At 43.6% G+C, this 22,539-nt stretch overlaps 1 protein-coding gene across 5 annotated transcripts in view; it reads left to right on the top strand.

Annotated features, from left to right (window-relative positions):
• robo2 (roundabout, axon guidance receptor, homolog 2 (Drosophila)) overlaps positions 1-22,539 on the top strand; it is a 596,210-nt gene that overhangs the window by 58,792 nt on the left and 514,879 nt on the right. For all 5 annotated transcript variants that reach the window (XM_059969002.1, XM_059969005.1, XM_059969004.1 and 2 more), the window contains exon 2: positions 804-1,130. In XM_059969002.1, the coding sequence (XP_059824985.1) occupies positions 804-1,130 (327 nt within the window). The remainder of the gene's footprint in view (positions 1-803; positions 1,131-22,539) is intronic.

Raw genomic sequence — 22,539 nt, 5'->3', positions numbered from 1 at the left:
AAATCTCTGGCCACATCTAGAGTATTGCATACACTTCTGGACACCCCATATAGCAAAGACGTCGCGGCTTGGAGAAGGTGGAGAAGAGGCTTACCAGGATGATGCCTGGATTAGAGGGCGTGTGCTGTAACGAGAGGTTGGTCAGACTTGGGTTGCTTTCTCGGGAGCGGCAGAGGCTGAGGGGAGATCCCATAGAGGTTTGTAAGGTATAGACGGAGGAGACAGACAATATCTTTTTCCCAGGGTTGAAATGTCTGATGCCAGAGGACATGTATTCAAGGTGAAAGCAGTAATTTTAAAGGAGGTGTGAGCGGTATGTTTCTTTACACAGAGAGTGGTGGGTGCCTGGAATGTGCTGCCTGGGTGCTGGTAGAGACAGGAACATCAGATATTTTTAAGAGACGTTTAGACAGGCACATGGATGTGAGGAAAATGGAAGGATATGGACGTGGTGTAGTTTAGTTGACCGTTTAATTGTTTCAGCACAACATTGTGGGCTGAAGGGCCTGTACTTGTGCCGTACTGTTTATTTATTTGTTTGCTTGCTTATTTTTATTGTTTCCACAGTTTGTTTTTTTACTCTCTGCACATTGGGTGTTTGGTAGTTTCCTTTATTTTAATGGATTCTATTTGTTTTTTGTTTTGTGGCTGCCTGTAAGGAGACAAATCTCAAGGTTGTACACAGCGCACATTTTTTGATAACAAGTGTGCTTTGAACTTGGAATTGTTCTGTGTTCTGTGTGATGCTAGTGTGGTGTTTCAGCAAAGAATTAACCTGCTCTCTCCATTTCCTTCTCGCCCAGGATCCCGACTCCGCCAGGAGGACTACCCGCCCCGCATCGCAGAACACCCCTCCGACCTGATCGTCTCCAAGGGGGAGCCGGCCACGCTGAACTGCAAGGCAGAGGGGAAGCCGAGCCCCACCATCGAGTGGTACAAGGATGGGGAGCGGGTGGAGACGGACAAGGACGACTCCCGCTCCCACCGCATGCTGCTGCCCAGCGGCTCCCTGTTCTTCCTGCGCATCGTCCACGGGCGCCGGAGCAAGCCGGATGAGGGCAGCTACGTCTGCGTGGCCAGGAACTACCTGGGGGAGGCCGTCAGCCACAATGCCTCGCTGGAGGTGGCCTGTGAGTATCTTCCCGTTATCTGCCATTGGTTGAAAGCATTGTGTGTTCCTCTGTGTGCAATATGAGACTCTACATTGTTGGATTATAATGTTTTTTTGCTCTCTGTGTACGGGTTGCTTGGCTGCTTTGTTGCACAAACTTCTTGATAAACTTGGGAAGTTGTAAAATCAGAAGTACCTACCTTGGGTGTTATCCTAGATTCAGACTTGAATTTTAAATCCCACATAAAGTGACCAGAGCAGCATTTCTACACTTGGGAAATACTGCAAAGGTATGTCTGTTTCTGTCACGTGATGATGCTGAAAATCTAATTCATGCTTGTACATGGAATAGACTAGATTACTACAATACACTTTTTACTGGCCTTCCAAAGCAATCTATTGACAAACTTCAACTCATTTAGAACGCCATTGCCAGACCGTTAACTAAAACCAGGAAGAGGGAACATATCACTCCTGTACGAGCTACTTTGTGTTGGCTTCCTGTATCTTTTAGACTTGACTTCAAAGTTCTCTCCCTTGTTTTCAAAGCTTTCAATGGTGGGGGATGGGAGTACATCCCTGGAATCGTTTCTGTTCTAGAATCCTTCTTCAAACTCTCAGTTCTCCTTTGACAGGTCTTTTTCTCTTTTGGTTTCATGTTTATTTTTAGTTTTTAATTTATTTTCATATTTGCACTTTATCCCATTGAAAAGCACCTTGAACGACAGCACCTTGCCCCTTAAGTACAGTTCTTGTTCTTGCTATTAGTATTGTTATTATCCTCCCTTGCTGCCCAGTGCAGTGTACATTCAGCAATGTCTGTGGACATGGTCAGCCCCTAGTTCTCACTGCTGACATTAACTTGAGGATCTTCTCTGCCCCACCTCTCCTGTAGATTTTGGCAGGGATTTCCGACAGTATGTGGAAATATATTTCCAGTGGATTCTTGGTCTGTAGCTACAGGGGCATCTATCTACCTCAGGGGTTTCTGTGACTGTGTCTGTATCTACGGGACGTCCATGCTTGTGCAGAAAGGAGTACGCCAGTTTCTACGGGGTTCTCTTTGCATCGGTATCTGTAGGTGACTGAGCCTGTTTTGAGGCCCTCTGGTTCTGTATCTGTATTTAAAAGAATTTCTGCCAGATTACCAATGTTGCTGTGTCAGTACCTAGAGTGCTTCTAGAGGTACAATGCTTCTGTAGGAATATGCCTATACATTGGTTCTAAGAGTGTTATCTGTACTTGATGTACATATAGGTTCAGGGCCCTATCTGTAGGTACACTGGCTCTAAAGGTGCCTCTGTACATACAGTGGTTCCAGGGTTCTATCAGTAAGAGAGCCCTCTGGTTATTGCGAGATTCCTCAGAGTAGTCTCTGAGCAAGGCAGAGTCTTGTAATGGGAGGTGAAATGAATTCTTCTCCTCAACCTCTGATAGAACATTACAGCACGGTGCAGGCCATTCAGCCCGCGATCTTGTGCTGACCTTTTAACGTACTCGAAGATCAATCTGATTGTTCCCTTCCAGATATCCATTCATTTTTCTATCATCCATGTGCCTATCGAAGAAGTTCTTAAATGTCCATGAATTTTCTGTCTGTACCATCCTTGGCTAAGCGTTCTGTGCACCCACAATCTCTGTGTAAAACACCTACCTCTGATATCCCTCTTATATTTTCTACCAATCACCTTAAAATTAGCCATCTCAGTCCTGAGAAGAAAATCTCTGGGTGTCCACTCAACCTATGTCTCTTATCTTCTTGTAAACCCCTGTCAATTCACCTGTAAAAGAAAAAAGTATTTTTTTGTTTTGAACAAAAACCTTAGATAGGGAAGTCGGGGAATACTTTCACAAGCTGATTGCAGCACAGCAGATTGTGTTGTAAATGCACATTTTTATTCGTTAATTTATTTGTTGTAATATTAATTTATGTGTTATGTGTGTGTGTTATAGATACTGTGTTGTGCACCTTGGTCTGGAGGTATGTTACTTTGTCTGAATGTATATGTTTGTGCATTATCTGCAGCAGAACATAGAAAACCTATAGCCGTCCATGATACTGTGCTGAACACGTACTTAATTTAGAAATTACCTGGGTTACCCATAGCCCTCTATTTTTCTGAGCTTCATATACCTGTCCAGGAGCCTCTTAAAAGACTCTATTGTATCCGCCTCCACCACCATCGCCGGCAGCCCATTCCACGCACTCACCACTCTGTATAAGAAACTTATCCCTGACATCTCCTCTATACCTACTTCCAAACACCTTAAAGCTATGACTTCTTGTGTTAGCCATTTCAGCCCTGGGAAAAAGCCTCTGACTATCTGCATTATCAATGCCTCTCATCATCTTATACACCTCTACCAAGTCACTTCTCATCCTCTGTCGCTGTAAGGAGAAAAGGCCAAGTTCACTCAACCTGTTTTCATAAGCCATGCTCCCCAATCCAGGCAACATCCTTGTAAATCTCCTCTGCACTCTTTCTATAGTTTTCACATCCTTCCTGTAGTGAGGTGACCAGAACTGAGCACAGTACTCCACATGGGGTCTGATCAGGGTCCTATATAGCTGCAACATTACCTCCCGGTTCCTAAACTCAATCCCACGGTTGAAGAAGGCCAATACACTATATGCCTTCTTAACCACAGAGTCAATCTGCGCAGCAGCTTTAAGTGTCCTATGGACTTGGACCCCAAGATCCTTCTGATCCTCCACACTGCCAAGAGTCTTACCATTAATACTATATTCTGCCATCATATTTGACGTATCAAATGAACCACTTCACACTTATCTGGGTTGACCGTCATCTGCCACTTCTCATCCCAGTTTTGCAACCTATTGATGTCCTGCTGTAACCTCTGACAGCCCTCCATACTATCCACAACACCTCCAACTTTTGTGTCATCAGCAAATTTACTAACCCATCCCTCCACTTCCTCATCCAGGTCATTTATAAAAATCACGAAGAGTAGGGTTCCCAGAACAGATCCCTGAGGTACTCCACTGGTCACCAACCTCCATGCAGAATATGATCCGTCTATAACCACTCTTTGCCTTCTGTGACAAGCTAGTTCTGGATCCACAAAGCAAGGTCCCCTTGGATCCCATGTTTCCTTACTTTCTCATTAAGCCTTGCTTGGGGTACCTTGTTAAATGCCTTGCTGAAATCCATAAACACTACATCTACTGCTCTACCTTCATCAATGTATTTAGTCACATCCTCAAAAAATTCAATCAGGCACAACCTGACCTTGCAAAATCATGCTGACTATTTCTTATCATGTTATGCCTCTCCAAATGTTCATAAATCCTGCCTCTCAAGATCTTCTCCATCAACTTACCAACCACTGAAGTAAGACTCACCCATCTATAATTTCCTGAGCTATCTCTACTCCATTTCTTGAATAAGGGAACAATATCTGCAACCCTCCAATCCTCCGGAACCTCTCCCGTCCCAGTTGATGATGCAAAGATCATCGCCAGAGGCTCAGCAATCTCCTCCCTCACCCCCCACAGTAGCCTGGGGTACATCTCATCCGGTCCTGGTGACTTAACCAACTTGATACTTTCCAAAATCTCCAGCACAACCTCTTTCTTAATATCTACATGCCTCAACTTTTCAGTCTGCTGTAAATCATCACTACAATCGCCAAGATCCTTTTCTGTAGTGAATGCTGAAGCAAAGTATTCATTAAGTACCTCTGCTATCTCCTCCGGTTCCTTACTCACTTTTCCATTGTCACACTTGATTGGTCCTATTCTCTCATGCCTTATCCTCTTGTTCTTCACCTACTTGTTGAATGCTTGGGCTTTCTTCAATCCAGCTCACCAAGGCCTCTCTTGGCCCCTTCTGGCTCTCCTAATTTCATTCTTAAGCTCTGTCTTAAGCTCTAATTCTTAAGCTATTCTGTTTGGTGGTATATATTTGTGGTATACATGTGTGTATTTCTGTACTGTGTTGTGTACCTTGGTCTGGAGGGACGCTATTCTGTTTGGCGGTATATATTTGTGGTATACATGTGTGTATTTCTGTATTGTGTTGTGCACCTTGGTCTGGAGGACATTGTTTCGTTTCGCAGTACACATGAGTGTGGTTGATGACAATAAACTAAACTTGAACTTGACATCTGACTTTGACACCTAATTGTCTTGGAGCCTCTACCTCACATCTAGAGTGATCCGAGGTGAAACTGGCAATGTCGACACAACTGTGCATGTTCCTCTTGCTCCAGTTCCCCTCCCACACCCCAGTGAGGTGAATGGCCGTTGTTAGTTGCCCTCTAATGACAGAAAGGTTCAAAGAAGAGTTGTTGGGCATGTGTGAGAGTGAATGGGTTAGGAGAATTCTGGAAATAAGGACAGAGTGAACGGGATTGATGGGGGTGCTCCTGACAATTCATGGGCCAAATGCTCTCCTTTGTTGTTATAAATTAAGAACAAATTAAATTAATAGGATATTTTTGCATAAACCTAAGGCAAATAAATTAGTTTTAACTGTTTTGTAACGTGTTCATTTTCTAAAATACCTTGATAAAGTAAACATCCCCTAACACCACAAAACAGAAAAATTACTTCAGGAGAGACTGGAGTAAAGTAGAAAAGGTACAGAAACAATCTAGCCGGGACAGGATTGCTTGAGTTACTGGGAGAGTTTGGACAGACTGGGACTGTTTGTGCCAGGGTGAAGGAGGCTGAGAGCTGACTTAATAGGCATTTAGAAAATCACAGTGGGCGCGGAGAAGATGGAGATTCATACTATTTTTCCAATAGTTCAAAGTTCAACCAACCAGTCTACAAAGGACAACAAATTGTGCAGATACAAAAAAAAACAAAATAATTATAATGTAATTCAGTGATAAATATTGAGAGCATAATAGATATTGTAGAGTCCTTGAAAATGAGTCAGAAGTTTGTGGAATCAGTTCAGAGTTGAGGTGAGTGAAGTTATCCACACTGGTTCAAGAGCCTGAGGGTTGAGGGGCAATAACTGTTGGTATGGGACCTAAGGCTCCGATATCTTTTTCCTGAGAGAAATAGTAAGAAGAGAGCATGTGCTGGATGGTGGCAGCATAGAATTATATGAGAAAAAAAAGTTAAAGGGAACTTCAAAAGGTGGGATCCATCGTTAAGGACCCCCATCATCCAAGACATGTCCTCTTCTCATTGCTACCACCAGGGAGGAGGTACAAGAGCCTGAAGATAATACACTGAGCAATTCAGGAGTGTCATCTTCCCCTCTACCATTAGATTTCCGAATGAACACTAAACCCATGAACACTACCTCCCAACTTATTTTGCACTCTTTACTTAATTTGACTTTTGAATGTGAGTTTATGTAAAATATAGTATCAGAACTAGAATATATATGCATATATTTGTAACAACAAATTTCACGACATAGGACAGTGATATTAAACCTGACTCTGATTCTGAAATTTTTTGACACAGAGGGTGGAGTTTTATGTAAAACTGACAGCCAGATGTGGTGATGGAGACAGGAGCAATTGGAACACTGAGGAAACATTTGGACAAGTACATGGATAGAAAGGGTTGAAAATTACATGGTCTCAAGGCAGGCAGGAGAGTCAACTTGGTTAGCATGGAGAAGATGGGCTAAAGAGCCTGTTTTCATGCTATATTACTCTATGACAGTACCAGTATTATGTATTTTGTATGTAACTCATATCACAATTACAACAAACTAAAATAATCAGATTCCAAAATAAATAAAAATCCAATAAACAATTAAAATAAAACACAATCAAACCAGAGATTAAATGAACATATAATAATTAATGAATATTTAATTAATTTGTAGCTAATGTGTCCAGATAGTGAACTTAGATTCCAAATTACATTCAATATCAAATGTTTAATTGATGTTTTATTAATTTGTTTCGTTATGTTGCCAGGTGACGGCTGTCGATTTGTTTATAACTTTAATTATGAATTTTACTGCTGGAACGTTGTCAGGACACTGTGGATCTGTCAGCGTGTGTGACTGATGATGTTTCCTGTGAGGTTTCTGTCAGCAAGATATTCAAATGTTGGCCATTATTTCAAAAAAACATTTATTATCATTTATAAAAATTAAAATGTGTTTATGTTAAATTATGTTAAAATTCATCTGTACCCTCTAATTTTAAATTAGATATTTATGTTAGTTGTGTGGAATCACATGAGCAAGAACTATATCTTAGCTCAGAAAAATTAACATTTTCTGTCAGTTGTTGAAACATACAAAATTTGTACGGTGCTTGGCGTGGCATTTACGTTGCTAGAGTAACACACACAAAATTCTGAAGGAACTCAGCAGGTCAGGCAGCTTATATGGAGCCAACATAATCAAAGACTGCTCATCATCCTAGGTGTTCTTTCTTCTTGCCCCCCCAGCTGGGCAGACACTACGAAGCCCTGAAAGCAAGTCAAATTCAAAATAAAGTTTATTATCAGAGTACATACATGTCACCAAATATAACCCTGAGTTTCTTTTTCTGCGGGCATACTTAGCAATTCTATAGAACAGTAACTGTAAACAGGATCAGAAGACAACAAACTGTAAAAATTGCAGATATAAATAAATAGCAATAAATAACGAGCATGAAATAACAAAATAAAAGTTTGTAAATGAATGTAGTTATCCCCTTTTGTTCAAGAGCCTAACGGTTGAGGGGTAGTGACTGTTCTTGAACCTGGCAGTGCGAGCCCTAAGGTACCTGTACCTTCTACCTTTTTCTTGCACAATATACCTTGTCATGGACTTACACCTTATTATCTGCCTGCACTGCAGTTTTCATCACAGTAAATTCTGTACTCTGCTGTTTTCCCGTGTTCTACCTCGACCTACTGATGCAATGAAGTGATCTGTAAGGATGGCACACAAGACCAAGTTTTTCACCGTACCTCGACACACATCACAGTAATAAGCCGGTGTACCAGTTTGGGGTGTCGTGGAAGTACGGTGGTTAGAGTTGTGCCATTACACTGCCTGCCGTCAGCCATCAAGGTCAATTCCCGATGCTGTCGGGTGTTTCTATTTTCTCCCACAAACCACTTGTGATTCGTCCGTGTGCTCGGGTTTCCTCCCGCATTGTAAAGATGTACCGGATTAGGTTGAGTAATTTGTGGGAATGCTGTGTTGGCACTGGGAGCATGGCACGGGGCCACACACACACCCACACGCATATTTGGACTGTTTTGGTCACTGGTGCAAAATGACTTCTTTCACTTTATGTTTTGATGTACATGTGACAGATGAAGCTAATCTTTAAATGCTTGAAGTTCTACACACTGGAATGCACTGACCATTCAGGAAAGTGGTCAATAGATTGTTGGATCTTCAGCAGGTCAAGAGATATTGGGTCAATGCAATAGATGGTCATCATCATTAGGTGCCATGTCATTTGACATGGCTGATCATGGTCTTCCATCTATCTTTAATCCACTTGAGGGGAAGAACCCCTTCACACTGTTGGTCTTATTATTTTCTCTTTCCAGGACCGTGATTGTTCTTGGCAAATTCTTCTCCAGAAGTGGTTTGCCATTGCTTTCTTCTGAGCCGTGTCTTTAAAAGACGGGTGACCCTGGCTATTGTCAATATTCTTGGTGTCAGTGGTCACATAACCAGGACTTGTGATGTGTACCAGCTGCTCATATGGCTTCACATGACCCTGATCGGGAGGTGCTACACCTTGCCAAGGGTGGCCTGCAGGCTAGTGGAGGGAAGGAGCACCCTACACCTCCTTTGGTAGAGACGTATCTCCAACCTGCCACCCTCAATAAATGGTGCTGAGGTTAAAAAAGTGAATCAGCCATGATCTTACTGATGAACTGCAGCAAGCACAAGTAGTTGTGTAGCTTACTCCTGCTTCTATTTCTTACGTCCAAAGTAAATTTATCATCAAACTATGTTTTATACTACCCTGAATTCACAATCGAACAGAGAAATACAATAGAATCAATGAAAAACTACTCACAGACAAAACTGACAAACAACCAATGTGCAAAGGACCACAAACTGAGCAAACACAAATTATAATAGCAGTAATAAATAATTAAATAAATAATACAGAATCAGAATCAGGTTTAATATCATTGGCATATGTTGTGAAATTTGTTAACTTTGTGGCAGCAGTACAATGCAGTACATGATAAATATAGAAAAAAACTGAATTACGGTAAGTAAGTATATGTATATTAAATAATTAAATTAAGGTAAGCAGTGCAAAAACAGAAATAAAAGAAAAAGTGGTGAGGTAGTGTTCATGGGTTCAATGTCCATTTAGAAATCAGATGGCAGAGGGGATGGAGCTGTTTCTGAATCACTGAGTGTGTGCCTTCAGGCTCCTGTACCTCCTCCCTGATGGTAATAATGAGAGCCTGAGTTGTAGAGTCCATAGGTTGTGGAATCAGTTCAGTGTTAAGATGAGTGAAGCTATGCTGGTTCAGGAGCCTGATGGTTGATGGTGCCTGAATCTGGTGGTGTGGGACCTAAGGCTCCTGTAGCTTCCCAGTGGCGGCAGTGAGAAGAGAGCGTGGTCTGGTGAGGGTTCTTAATGGTGGATGCTGCTTTCTTGTGACAATGCTCCATGTAGATGTGATCAACGGTGGGAGGGCTTTGGCTGTGATGGACTGGGCTGCATCTACCACTTTCTGCAGACATTTCCATTCCTGGGCATTGATATTTCCATACCAGGCCATGATGCAACCAGGGAGTAAACTCTCCACTACACATCTATAGAAGCTGGTCGAAGCTTTACGTGACATGCCAAATCTTTGCAAACTTCTAAGAAAGTAGAGGTGTTTTCATTCATTCAACTCAACAAACCTAAATCTAAATGCTTGAATGAAATAGCTCATATTTCCAGCACCCCCCCCCCCACCCCGGAATTGGTTTATTCAGGAGATTAAGAAATATCTTATGGTTTGATTGTTTGATCTGATTGAAATGTATACTCAGCATAGGCCAGATAGCTTGGAAAAGTTGCATAAACATTCTGTCAGTGAAGAAAGCAGCAGCGAAAAGAAAACGGATTTGCTTCTGCACATCTGTCAACATCTGGCATTAAGCATCTTGGTATGAGACAGCTCCTTCTGAAATGGAGGTGAATTGCCGTGGGGGGAATGTGTTACTGCCACGTTCAAATCTTCAGATTCCAGATGTAGATAATTTGACCATACTACAAATCTGTTTATGCTCGTGAAAGCAATGTTTATGAACATGTTATACTTCTGTGAAAGCCAAGCTGGGAATATTGAATGCGAGGTTGTTCCCCACCCCCACCAACCGCTCCAGAAGGAGATGCTAATTTACTTCTTAATTTCAAGAAGGGAAACATTAGTGATTCTGCTTCTGAAAATCTTAGAGGAATTTCCAGCATCTGCAGATTTTCTCTTGTTTGAGGAGGCCCAGACTGCAGCTCTTCTGGGTTCAGACTTTAAACAGATTTACTATTAATTGAAAGCAGCACAAAAGATACAACAATAACGTTTCTCCTGGATGGGGTGTCTCACCAAACACATGCCCTCTGTTCATTACTACCTTCAGGGAGGAGGTGCAGAAGCCTCACACTCAGCATTTTAGGAACAGTTTCTTCCCCTCTGCTGTCAGATTTCTGAACCATCCATGGAATACCTCAACCAACAGAACTAACACTTTGGTCTAAAACTCACCTCGAAACCTGGGTTCACACAAAGTTGGTGTGACCAGGGTTGAAATGTTTAATACCTGAGGACATGCATTCAAGGTGAGTGGAGGTAATTTCAAAAGAGATGTGAAGGGCAAGTTTTTTAACACAGAGGGTGGAGGGTGCCTGGGATGTACTGCCTAGAGTGGTGGTAGAGGCAGATATAATGGGAACTTTTAAGAGACATTTAGAGATAGACACGTGAATGTGAGGAAAATGGAAGGATATAGACATTGTGTAGGCAGAAGGGATTAGTTTGATTGCTAATTGATGAATAATTTGATTGGTTGGGCATAACATTGTGGGCTGAAGGGATTGTTCCTGTGATGTACTGTTTTCTATGTTCTAAGTTGTACAAGATGTTGGTGAGGTTGCATTTGGATATTGAGTTTAGTTATTTTTACTCTCTTTTTGCACTACTTATTTTTAATATATTCTTGTAAATTATGGTATATTTTATGTATTGTAATGTATTGCTACCACACAACAACAAATTACATGGCATTAAAATTAATAAAATTGATTCTGATTGTGAGACCAGAACTCAGTCTTATAATGAGGGCTAGACTGTGATGTAAAGCCATTCCTTCATGCAGAGGTTGTTAGAGATATTGATACAGGCGCTTTGGCCCAGCTCATCCATGCCAACTGAGATACCCCATCAAAGCTAATACCCTTTTCTAGCATCTGGCCCATAGCCTTCTTCACCTTTTCTATCCATGTACCTGTCCAAATGTCTTTCAAATTTTAGTACTGCACCTGTCACTATCGTTTCCCCTTTACAGCTCATTCTAAAAGCCCACGAACCACTGCATGAATGTGTTGCCTCCAGGTGAGACTAGAGCTGGAGGTCATAGATTAGGGTTGAGGGTTTGATTTCAACATTTAAGAGAAGTTTTGATAAGTACATGGAGTGAGGGGTATGGTCTGGGTGCAAGTCAATGTGACAAGGCAGAATGACAGTTTGGCATGGACTAGACGGGCTGTCGAGCCTGTTTCTATGTTGTAGTGTTCCATGGCTGTATGCCCTGAAGTCTTCCCACTGTCACCTGGATCTAATGGCAGGCTCTTTACCAGAAAGGACAATGGAAGTTCACTGGGTATATTCAAGAAAGATATTGTTGGATTTTTGGACACTAAAGGCATCAAAAGATGTGGGATTTGTGGTGCTGGGATGAAAGATCAGATATGAATAGATTGAATAGAGGAAAAGGAACAGGCTCAATGGTCAATTCTCACTTCTACTTCTTACTCTCTTCTGCCATATGATAGTTATGGACCTTGGCCAGAATTGATCTTGCCGATATTAAAGGAGAGACAACAATTTGACTGTCAATGTTGACAAAACCAAAGAGATGATTGTGGACTTTCAGAAGGTGCAGCCTGATCAGTCCTCACTACATATACAGCCTGTCCTTAGAGGGTGTTAGGAGCTCCATGTTTCTGGGAGTGCATATTTGGAATGATCTCACCTTGTCCCTCAGCACCACCTCTTTGGTCAAGAAAGCAGCGTCTTCACTTCCTGAAGAGATTAAAGTGATCAAGACCTCTGACCAGCTGCATCACTGTCTAGTCTAGAAAAAGAATCTTGGCCCAACACAGTTACTGTTCATTCACTTCCATAGATGCTGACTGACCTGCTGAGTTTCTCCAGCATGTTGTGTGCAGGTGCTATGGGAAATGCAATGCATCTGACTGCAAGTTCCTACAAAGGATTGCAATGACTGCTGAGAGGATCATTGTGGTCTCTCTTATATCTATCGGTGGTATTTATCAGGAGTGGTGTATTTGCAGGGTCTTTATCATTGTCAGTCATCCCTTCCATCTGTCCAACGATCTCTTTGACCCCCTACCATCAGGCAGGAGGTGCTGTGGCATTAGATCAAGGACTGTTAGGATGGGAAACAGCTTCTCACCCCAGACCGTGTGATTACTGAACTTCCTGCCATCACCCAGTCCTCATCACTAATGAAGCACCTGTAGCATTATATTGTTTACTTTTTAACTTGTGTCAAGAATGCAGCTTATTATTTGTTAATTTATTTGTGGTAATGTTACTTTATGTGTTGTGTGTGTGAGTTATATGTAGTGTGTTGTGCACCTTAGTCTGGAGGGACATGTGTACAGTTGAATGACAATAAACTGGCTTCGAACTTGAAATTGGAATGGATTGCCAGATTTCCCATGGACAAGGTCTAGTCCCTGCAAACCCCAGACCCACCAGTGGCAGCGGGCCGTCCAAAGCCTCCCATTCCCAAGGGATATATCCATGGACTTGAGGGCAATGATGCCCCCACTGAGTGGCAGGAACGTTGTGAATCTAATGTCCCTGAATGGAGGGGAACTTGTTGACCTTCCTACGTCTGTCCTGTATGTTGCTCGGACATTCTCCCTTGGAGAGTCGGAAACTGAGGGGTGATCTTATTTTCTTTACAGGCTCTTCTTTCCCACTGAGCCTGCACTGCCCGGTTCCACCCACGTGACCAATTAACCCACTAAGCTGGGGTTCTTAACCTGGGGTCCATGGTTAATGGCAGGGGTCCTAAGCTTAGAGGGATATGTGGTAAGCCCTGGCAAAAGGGACTAGATGGAACTCTTGGTCAGCACAGACCAGTTGGGCTGAAGGGCCTGTAGAAATGTTGAGCTGTTGTCTTTTCTTGAACCTATGTGAACAGAGTTCCACTGGGAGTTGGAGCTGTTTGGATGGTGGGGGGGGGGGGGAGTGGATTATATTTCCAGCACTGTGCCGTGGGGGGAGCTGTCGTGGCGCCAGGTCATTTAGTTAACAGAAGGGAGGTGGGGGGGGGGGAGATGTGGAGCAGGGAGTGATGTTGAGGGTGTGTGTCTCAACTGACTTGCAACACTCGATAGCCCCGGGGACATTGCAATAGCTCCAGGTTGTTAACGGAAGCTGGTTGAGCTATCGATTGAGGGAAGTGAAGACTGGGGGAGGGTGAGAGGGATAATTGGTCTTCCATGAAGACCGATGAAAAATATTATTCATACTCTCTTTTTGCTCTATTTATATTATTTATTTAAAAAACTATTTGTGTGTGTGTGTGTGTGTGTGTGTGTGTGTATACGCACGCACGTATGTGTGCATGTCTGTATAATATACAGACATATATATTTATATACATGTTATTGTAACAGTGTGTGTACGTATGTATAATGTGAGAGACAGAAATGGACTTTCATCACCCAGGACATCCCCTCTTCTCCTTGCTACCGTCAAGGAGGAGGTACCGGAGCCTGAAAAGCCACACTCAATGTCTCAGGAACAGCTGCTTCTCCTCCACCACCAGATTTCTAAACAGTCCATGAACCTTCATTATTTTGTTCTCTCTTTGCACTGCTTATTTTTTAATATTTCTGGTTGTAACTTAGTCTATTTTACATACAGCATTCTACTGCTGCTGCAAAACAAGAAATTTCACAACATATGCCGGCGATACTAAACCTGGTTCAAGATGCAGGATTGTTTACTGTCATTTCCTGTACACAAGTGTAAAGGAGGATGAAATAATCGTTGCTCTGGATCTGATGCGGCGAGAGAAAATAGCAATTCTGAAGATTGATCACTTCCCAGGACATTTCTTGCCTCCTCTACAGCTAGATACAATAGAGCATAGAACAGTCTTCTATACTCTTTTCAGTTTACCAAAATCTTTCCCATAGCAGGGAGACCAAAGTTGAATATAGCCTTCCACATGGGTATGACTGCTTCCTTCTAGATCCTGAGACATGTGGGTCAGTGGGTTAATTGGCCTCTGTGAATTGCCCGGAGTGTGTTGGAGAATTGGGCAGGCATGGTTTATTATTGTCGCATGTGCTGAGGAAGAGTGAAAGGAGTGTTCTGTATATTACTCATGTATTTCAAATGAATGCACAGTGCTTTGGGGTGATACAAGCTAAAACAATGATGCCAGAATGCAGTATAAAGTGTACCAGCTACAGAGAAAGCAAGGTGCAAGATCATAATATGTTAGATGGTCAGGTCAAGAGAATCATTCAACTGTTGTATAACAGTGGGGCAGAAGCTGTCCTTGAGCCTGGTGGTACGTGCTTTTAGGGTTTTGTATCTTTTGCCTGATGGGGAGGGAGAAGCGAGAATGTCTGGGGTGAGTGTGGCTCTAATTACACGGCCTGCTTCACTGAGGCAGTGGGAAGTGTAGACAGAGTCCATGGAGGGGGTGCTGGTTTGTGTGATGTGCTGACCTGTGTCCACAACTCTCTGTTTTTTGTTGCGGTCATGGGCAGAGCAGTTGCCATGCTAAGCTATGATGCATCCACGTAAGATGCCCTATACAGTGCATCAATAGAATGTGGTTAGGGTTGGCAGGGACCTGCTGAACTGTGTTAGCCTCCTGAGAAGCTGAGGTGTTGGTGATCTGTGTGAAGAGTATTGATGGGATTGTTCAGACAGTCAGCAGAGAATCCAAGCGCTTCTTTCCAAGTTGTGTAGAAACTTGGGAAAAAGTAGCAGCCTGTATCACAGGACATAGGAGAGTCCACACAGCCCTATACCAACAGTGCACAACGTCCTGCTGAACTAAGTCAGATAGTGACACCCATTTCACCTAATCCTTTCTGCCTGCACATGTTCCGTGTCCCTCCATCCTCTGCACATTCGTATACCCTGAGGTGTCTGAATGAGGTCAATGAGCTTTATTTGTCACATGTACATTGAAGTGTGCAGTTTGTGTCGAAAAGACAAACACAACGCGAGGATGTACTGGTGGCAGCCCACAAGTGTCGCCTTGCTTCCGGAGCCAACATAACATGTCTAGAACTAACCCTAACTCGTACGTCTTTGGGATGTAGGGGAAAAGCAGAGCATGGGGAGAACGTACAAGCTCTGAACAGACAGTCATGGGAATTGAATGCTGACCGCTGGCATTGTAAGGCATTACGCTAGCATGGTACCCACAAAGATATTGAGTTTTACAGTGGTTCAGAATGTTGGGGGGGGGGGCGGGGTTGTTGGGGGGGGCAGTTGTGGTGAGGAGTCGAAATGCAGGTAAGAAAAGTATCAACTATCTCCTCTGCTGAGACAAGACCAAAAATAGAAACATAAAAATATGAATGAAAAGCTGATCAGAATTTCTGAGGTCAAACTGTTTCCTTCATGATAGCTTTAGGGCCCCAAGGCAGTGCTCAGGAACATCCCGGATTGGTAAAAATGAAGGATGGAGAAGTACCTGTCTTGAGCAACATATAAAATGCTGAGGAACTCAGCAGGTCAGGCAGCATCTACGGAGCAGACTTAACACTCGATGATTCAGTCCAAGAAGCTTGATGAAGGGTCTCAGCCCGAAACGTTGACTGTTTATTCCTTTCCATAGATGCTGCCTGACCTGCTGAGTTCCTCCAGAATTGTGTCTGCAGAGTCACTTTGTGTTTTTGAATTTATCTCGACTTGTGTACTTGGACCAGATGGAGTTGCTTGGGTTTTGGCAAGGCTTTTTGTGTCTCTTGGCTCCACCCTGACTGAGAAAGCATGCAGATTGCCTGTGTTTTTTTAATCCTCTCACACACTGGGTGCTACTGTCAATGCCACACACTGGGTGACACTGACAATACCACACACTGTGGGTGCCACTGTCAATGCCACACACTGGGTGACACTGACAATACCACACACTGTGGGTGCCACTGTCAATGCCACACACTGGGTGACACTGACAATACCACACACTGTGGGTGCCACTGTCAATGCCACACACTGGGTGACACTGACAATACCACACACTGTGGGTGCCACTGTCAATGCCACACACTGGGTGACACTGACAATACCACACACTGTGGGTGCCACTGTCAATGCCACACACTGGGTGACACTGACAATACCACACACTGTGGGTGCCACTGTCAATGCCACACACTGGGTGACACTGACAATACCACACACTGTGGGTGCCACTGTCAATGCCACACACTGGGTGACACTGACAATACCACACACTGTGGGTGCCACTGTCAATGCTACACACGGTGGGTGCCACTGACAATACCACACACTGGGTGCCACTGTCAATGCCACACACTGGGTGCCACTGTCAATGCCACACTATGGGTGACACTGACAATACCACACACTGTGGGTGACACTGACAATGCCACACACTGTGGGTGACACTGACAATGCCACACACTTGGTGACACTGTCAATACCACACACTGGGTGACACTGTCAATACCACACACTGTGGGTGCCACTGACAATACCACACACTGTGGGTGCCACTGACAATGCCACACACGGTGGGTGCCACTGACAATACCACACACTGTGGGTGACACTGACAATGCCACACACTGTGGGTGACACTGACAATGCCACACACTGTGGGTGCCACTGTCAATGCCACACACTGGGTGACACTGTCAATACCACACACTGTGGGTGCCACTGTCAATGCCACACACTGGGTGACACTGTCAATACCACACACTGTGGGTGACACTGACAATGCCACACTGGGTGCCACTGTCAATACCACACACTGTGGGTGACACTGACAATGCCACACTGGGTGCCACTGTCAATGCCACACACTGGGTGCCACTGTCAATACCACACACTGGGTGCCACTGACAATGCCACACTGGGTGCCACTGTCAATGCCACACACTGGGTGCCACTGTCAGTACCACACACTGTAGGTGCCACTGGCATTGCCAGTATTTACTGCTCATCCCCCGTTGCCCTCAACTCCTCTATGTCCTCAGTTCACTTGATGCCTGTGAGGAGGTGGGAGGGTGTTGAGCCGCTCCCTTGAACTTCTGCAGACTCTCTGGTAGAAGTGTTAGAGCCATAGAGTAATGCATTACATGAAAAGGCCCTTCAGCCCAACTGATGCGTGCCAACCCCTGCATTCTCCCTGCTACCCAGAAGCCTGTGTTCAGCCCATGACCCTGCAAGACCCTCCCATCCACATACCGATCCAAGTGCCTCTTAGATTGAACCCAACTCAACCACTTCCTCTGGCAACTCTTTCCAGCTCCTCACCACACTCTGTGTAAAGAATTTGCCTCTCAGGTCTCTCATAAATCTTTCTCCAATTCAGCGTTCATCTGTGCCCTCTAGTTTTGGACTCCCTAACCCTGGGGAGGAGACAATGACCTTATCCACACTCCTCATGATTTTATAAACTTCTATGAGGTCACCTCTCATTTTCCTGCGCTCCAAGGTATAAAGATCCAGCATGCTCAACATCTCCCTTTAACTCAAACCCTCCGGACTGAGATTCCCATCCTCGGGAATCTTCTCTGCACCCTCCCCAGATTGACAACTCCTGACATCGCCAGGATTCTGACCCAGTGGCAGTCCTTTTCCTAATCCAGATGTCATGTGACATGGAGGGGAACCCGCGGGCTTCTCTTGCCCTTGCCCTTTTTGGTGGAGGTGATCACCTGTTTGCGAGGGGCTATCAAGTTAGGTCAGACAAGATCATGTAGATGGAGGTAGATACACTTTGGCAAGATTGGGGAAATGAGAGTGATAAGAACTGGAACAGAAGAGGAGTTGAGGCTAGCAGAGTGTAGCCGTGATCATATTGGGTAGTGAAGCAAGCCTGAGGGGCTGAATGGCCTACTCCTGCTTTATTTTCTTGTGCTCTAATGAGTAGCTTATGCAATGCATTTTGTAGATGGTTCATAATGCAACCACTGTACCGTAGTGAGAGTGGCGTGGTAACGTAGTGGTTAGCGTTATACTTTATTGCATCGGTAACCTGAGTTCAGTCCCAGCGCTGTCTGAACAGACCTTGTACATTCTCTGTGTGACTGTGTGGGTTTCCTCCGGGTGCTCCTGTTCCCTCTCACATTCCAAAGACATATGGGTTAGGGTTAGTGAGTTGTGGATATGCTATATTGATGCCGGAAGCATGGCAACGCATCCTCGTACTCTGTTGGGTGTTGACGCAAACAACACATTTTGCTAACAAGAGAAAATCTGCAGATGGTGGAAATCAAAGTAATACACACATTATGCTGGAGGAACTCTGCAGGTCTTGCTGTAAGTTTTGGTGTTCATGTGCTAAATAAAGCTAATCTTTATCTTTAAAGAATCTGTGTGTCAGTGGTGGAAGGGTGTTAGAGGATGCGGGGTGGGGTAAGAGAATAAAATATCCATCAACCAAGTGGACTGGTTTGTTTGAACAGATCAGCTTGTTGAGTGTTGCTGGAGTTAGACATTCGGACAAGTGGAGAGTATTTCATCACATTGTTGAATCATGGGTGGTGGAGATAAGACCATACGACATAGGAGCAGAATTAGGCCACCTAGCCCCTTGAGTCTGCAACGCCATTCCATTGTGGCTGATTTATTATCTCTTGCAACCCCATTCTCTTGCCTTCTCTGCATAACCTTTGATGTCCTGACTAATCAAAAACCTATCAACTTCGACCTTAAATACACCCAATGACCTGGCCTCCACAGCCATCTGTAGCAATAAGTTCCACAGATTCACCACCTTCCAGCGAAAGAAATTCTTCCTCATCTCTGTTCTAAATGGACATCTCTCTGAGACTATGCCCTCTGCTCCTAGACTCGCCCACTATAGGAAACATTTTCTCCACATTCACTCAATCTAGGCCTTTCAGTATCCAATTGGTTTCAGAAAGATTTCACTCAACGATTCAGGAACAGCTTTGACCCTTTGCCATCTGATTTCTGAATGAACATCGAACCCTTGAACACTACCTCACTATTATTTAAATTTCTATTCTTGTACAACTTATTTAATTTAACAATTCAATATATACTTACTGTAATTTACAGTTTTTTTCTGTTATCACACATTGCAATATACCCCTGCTGCAAAGTTAACAAATTTCACAACAGATGCCAGTGATATTAAACCTGATTCTGATTCTGATTCTGAACCACACCCCTCCCCCAACCGTTATTATAAACTCCAGCGACCTTCATAAGCGCCACGATAGCGCAGCAGTTATGTGGTACTATTACAGCTTGCAGTGTTCCGGAGTCTGAAGTTTAATACCCATGCTTTCTGTACAGGCCCAGAGCCAACAGGTACTGGGAAATATATAAAAAAGGGTTAAAGTTCACATGCCATGTAAATACGTATTGAGGTCACATGGTCAACAACAGTGTCTTATTACTCATTTATTATTAACTAATCAGGATTGCAATTAGCCACATCTGGATTTCCAATTAGCCACATGTGGCTGGCAGCTCACATCTCAGACAACAGTGACCTGGTACGGAATCAGTTCCCTCATTACAGCAGTGTCAGAGACTGATTGTTAAGGGAATCTCTCTGAATTCCAGCTTCCGAGTATGGAGGCCTCTGCTTTTCATTGTCTGTCAATAAAAGCAAAAGGCAGGACAGTTAATAAATTGACTTTAAAGCAGAACGAACAAGATCGGGCAGATACCTGATGTTTGTTAATATTTGCACATGATATTTTTGAAACTCTTCTAAAAGCTTTTAGTGAAAAGTCATGGAGAGATAGAGAAGATAATTGGCTAAGCTAATGGAACATTGGCCTTTATCTCAGGGGGGGTCTGAAATACAAAGGGGAAGCAATTATTCTCTGTATGTTCAGAGTAATCTATTCATACCACAGGAGTACAGCTCCTGCAGGAAATACTGTTCTTCTGGTGGCTTTCTTGTGCAGATCCATCAGAATACCACCAGCATCCATCATTGAGGACCCTCACCACCCAGGACATGCCCTCTTCTCATTACTACTATCCAGGAGCCTGAAGTCACACACTCACTGTTTTAGGGACAGCTTCTTCCCCTCTGCTGTCAGATTCCTGAATAATCCTTGAATTCATGAACGCTACCTCAGTATTTATTCTTTTTTTGCAGTATTTATTTTTTATTTCTAGTTATCATCTGTAGTAATTTTTATGTATTGCACCGCACTGTTGCCACAAAACGACAAATTTTGCAGCATATGTCAGTGATATTACACCTGATTGTGGGTCTGCATTCATAGTGGGATACATCAGGGAATATGTGCCACGATAGTGTAGCAATTGCGCAGCGCTGTTACAGCTCGGGAAGTTTAGAGTTCAATACTAGTGCCGACTGCAAAGAGTTTGTACATTCTCCCCGTGAACCACATGGGTTTCCTCTGGGTGCTCCGGTTTCCTCCCACAATCCAAAGATGTACCAGTTAGTAGGTTAATTGGTTGTTATAAATTGCCTCGTAATTAGAGTAGTGTTAAATAGGTGTGTAACTGGGCAGTGAGGCTGGAGAGGTCTGTTCTGTATTGTATCTCTAAATATAACCCACTGAATCCACACCACTCCCTTAAATAAGAGTGAGCAGGAAATGTTGTGGTTCCCAGCAGCACTGAATTAGTAAATAAAATTAGTCCCATTGAGTGGCAGAACAGTCTAGAAAGGTTGAGTGACATCCTCCCATCCCTCTGTCCTGTCTTGTTGTTGTTACTGGGTCTCCTGTTTCCTCTTCCTTCTCTTGGAACCATCTGTGGCCACTCTACAAAACTTGCGGCAGCAACTGCTGCCTCAACATGTGTTTCACAGAGGCGTGGCACCAGGAGAGGAGGTGATATCTCTTGCTGAATGCTTCCCACTCTAATCTGGTTTACTGGAAAACCAATGGGAACATCCACTTCCCTTCAACCATTCGATGGCACAACCCTAATCACTACAGTTTAATGTCCTTACGAGCACTATTGTGATTCTTTGGTTTGGGTCTGCCTGCAGGAAGATGAGCCTCAAGGTTATATATAGTAAACATACTTTGATCATAAATGAACTTTGAACTTGAGCCACTGTGATCACATTACACAAAAGTGAACTTTGTTTTTTGTTGCTCTAATAGTGTATAATTTACATCCTTAAATTATATTTATGGCAGGTGATAAGTTGCAGATGGGACAGTTAACCATAATGGGTAAGCCCTTTGACTATCTGTTGTAAACCACAGAGATTGGCTTGAATTGGCATGAACGTTGTTCATGGTATTGATCTCTTTCCCATCCAAACAGAATTGCTCCTTTCACCATCAGCAACATAGCAGCAAGTCAAAGCTATCTCACATTATGTTCAAGTTGTCAAAACCTTCAGCGATAACCTTCCCAAAGTGAATGGTGCCCAGGTTGATGGTCTTGTCAAAGTCAAGGTCAAGTTTATTGTCATACATACTCCTCGTGGCTGTGTGAGGTTCGTCCCAGTACTCTGGTTTTCTCCCACATCCCACTGTCAAAGTTCAAAGTAAATTTATTATCAAAGTTCGTCACCATATACAACTTCAAAATTCATTTTGTTGTGGGCATTTACAGGGGAATCAAGAAATAAATTAGAGATTATGAAAAATACTAATAAACAAAAACTGAGAAACACCCAATGTTCAATAGAAGACCGTAAGACATAGAAGCAGAATTAGGCCATTCGGCCCATTGAGTCTGCTGTGTCATTCCATCATGGCTGATCGATTTCCCTCTCAACCCCATTCTCCAGCCTTCTCCCTGTAACCTTTCATGCCCTGACTAATCAAGAACCTATCAAGCTCTGCCTTGGATCCCCACTTGGCTTCCACAGCCGCCTGCGGCAATGAACTCCACAGACTCACCAACCTCTGCTGAAGGAGATTCGTCCTCAAATTCTGCACATTTAAAAATAAATAATACTGAGAACATGAGTTGTAGAGGGGTCTGTAGGTTGGGGAATCAGTTCAGAGTTAAGGTGAGTGATGTTCTCCACACTGATTCAGCAGCCTGCTGGTGGTAG

Source organism: Hypanus sabinus, chromosome 4 (genome assembly GCF_030144855.1).
Source record: "Hypanus sabinus isolate sHypSab1 chromosome 4, sHypSab1.hap1, whole genome shotgun sequence".
Lineage (NCBI taxonomy): Eukaryota > Metazoa > Chordata > Chondrichthyes > Myliobatiformes > Dasyatidae > Hypanus > Hypanus sabinus.
The sequence above is the reverse complement of the archived record's forward strand: the minus strand, read 5'-3'. Positions and strand labels throughout refer to the sequence as shown.